The sequence below is a fragment of the Aptenodytes forsteri genome, unplaced genomic scaffold (assembly GCF_000699145.1).
Source record: "Aptenodytes forsteri isolate BGI_AS27 unplaced genomic scaffold, ASM69914v1 Scaffold1008, whole genome shotgun sequence".
In the NCBI taxonomy this organism is placed as follows: domain Eukaryota; kingdom Metazoa; phylum Chordata; class Aves; order Sphenisciformes; family Spheniscidae; genus Aptenodytes; species Aptenodytes forsteri.
The window spans coordinates 43,968-45,522 of record NW_008794843.1 but is presented as its reverse complement, the minus strand read 5'-3'; the positions used below and the strand labels follow the sequence as shown (position 1 = coordinate 45,522).

Here is a 1,555-nt window from a genome sequence, read left to right as displayed (position 1 = left end):
AAGGGGGGGGGGGGGAACGGGCTCAGCGGGTGTTGTGCCCCGCGGGTGACACACTGGGGACGGTGGCAGGGGAACCCACGCTTCAGCGAGGAGTTTGTCACCCACCTGGAGACGGAGCTGGAGCAGTCGCGGCTGCGGGAGAGCGAGACCCTTGGCGCCCTCAAGGAGATGCAGGATAAAGTCCTCGACATGGAGAAGGTGATGGGGACAGCTCGCGGGTGTCACGCTGGTGGCCTTGGGGACGGGGATGGTCCCATGAGTGGCCCTGGGGATGGGGAGTGTCACACAAGTGGCCTTGGGGACGGGGATGGTCACACGAGTGGCCCTGAGATTGGACAGTGTCACACAAGTGGCCTTGGGGACAGGGAGTGTCATACAAGGGGCCCTGGGGGGTCCTGGACCTGGTGTCCCCTGTCCCTGGGGATCCCCAGTGCCACACAAGTGTCCCCAGGGGTTCCCCCTGTGCCTGGGGATCCCCGGTGCCACGTGTCCCTGGGAGATCCTCTGTCCCCGGTGTCCTCCATCATCTCCCGCAATGCCCCATGAGTGTCCCCACCTCCACCTGGCAGAGGGGGATGAACCCCCAGTGCCGCCACCCTGGGGTGTCCCTGCCGATGACCAGTGCCACCTCCCCGAGGTGTCCCTGATGACATGCAGTGTCACTGCCCCGCGATGTCACTGCCCCGAGATGTCCCTGCCGACGTCCGGTGCCACTGCCCCAGGATGTCCCTGCCCCGGGATGTCCCCGCCGATATCAGATGCCCCCGCCCCGGCGTGTCCCCACCCTGGGGTGTCCCCACCGATGTCCCCCGTGTCCCCGCAGAGGAACAGCCTGCTGCCGGACGAGGACAACGTGGTGCGGCTGCAGGAGGAGCTGCAGGCGCTGGCGCTGCGCGAGGCCGAGGCCGTCAAGTCGCTGACGGAGCTGCAGCAGCAGGTGAAGGACCTCAGTGACAGCTGGCAGGTATGGACCCGGACGCCTGGGTGTCCGTCCCCCCCCGGATACCTGGGTGTCCCCCTCGATACCTGGGTCCCCCCTGGATGCCTGGGTCCCCCCTGGGGCACCTGTCTCCCCTCTCAGCTACCTGGGTCTCCTCCCAGCCACCTGGGACCCTTGTCCTGTTGGACTGGGTCCCCTCCTGGTCACCCGGGTCCCTTGTTCCAACATCTGAGTCCCCTCTTGTCCGCCTGGGTCCTTTGTCCTGATGCCTGTGTCCTCCTCCTGGCCACCTGGGTCAACTCCTGCCTGCCTGGGTCCCTTGTCCTGATGGCTCTGTCCTCTCCTGGCCACCTCGTCCCCTCCCAGCCACCTGGGTCTCTTGTTCCAACATCTGGGTCCCCTCCCAGCCACCTGTGTCCCCTCCCATCTGCCCGAGTCCCTTGTCTTGTTGCCTGGGTGCCCTCCTGGCCCCCTGGGTCCCCTCCCTGCCACCTGGGTCCCTCGTCCGGACACCTCAGCCTCCCATCCTCCGCCTGGATCCCCACGAGGGCCGCCTGGGTCCCCCCGCCCACCCGGCGGGTGCCTGACGGGTGCGGGGCGCAGGCGGGCCGGGCG

At 68.0% G+C, this 1,555-nt stretch overlaps 1 protein-coding gene across 1 annotated transcript in view; it reads left to right on the top strand.

Annotated features, from left to right (window-relative positions):
- EVI5L (ecotropic viral integration site 5 like) overlaps positions 1 to 1,555 on the top strand; it is a 33,064-nt gene that overhangs the window by 7,315 nt on the left and 24,194 nt on the right. Inside the window, exons 13-15 of the mRNA XM_009274521.2 lie at positions 70 to 198; positions 824 to 964; positions 1,544 to 1,552. Coding sequence (XP_009272796.2) covers positions 70 to 198; positions 824 to 964; positions 1,544 to 1,552 — 279 coding nt within the window. The remainder of the gene's footprint in view (positions 1 to 69; positions 199 to 823; positions 965 to 1,543; positions 1,553 to 1,555) is intronic.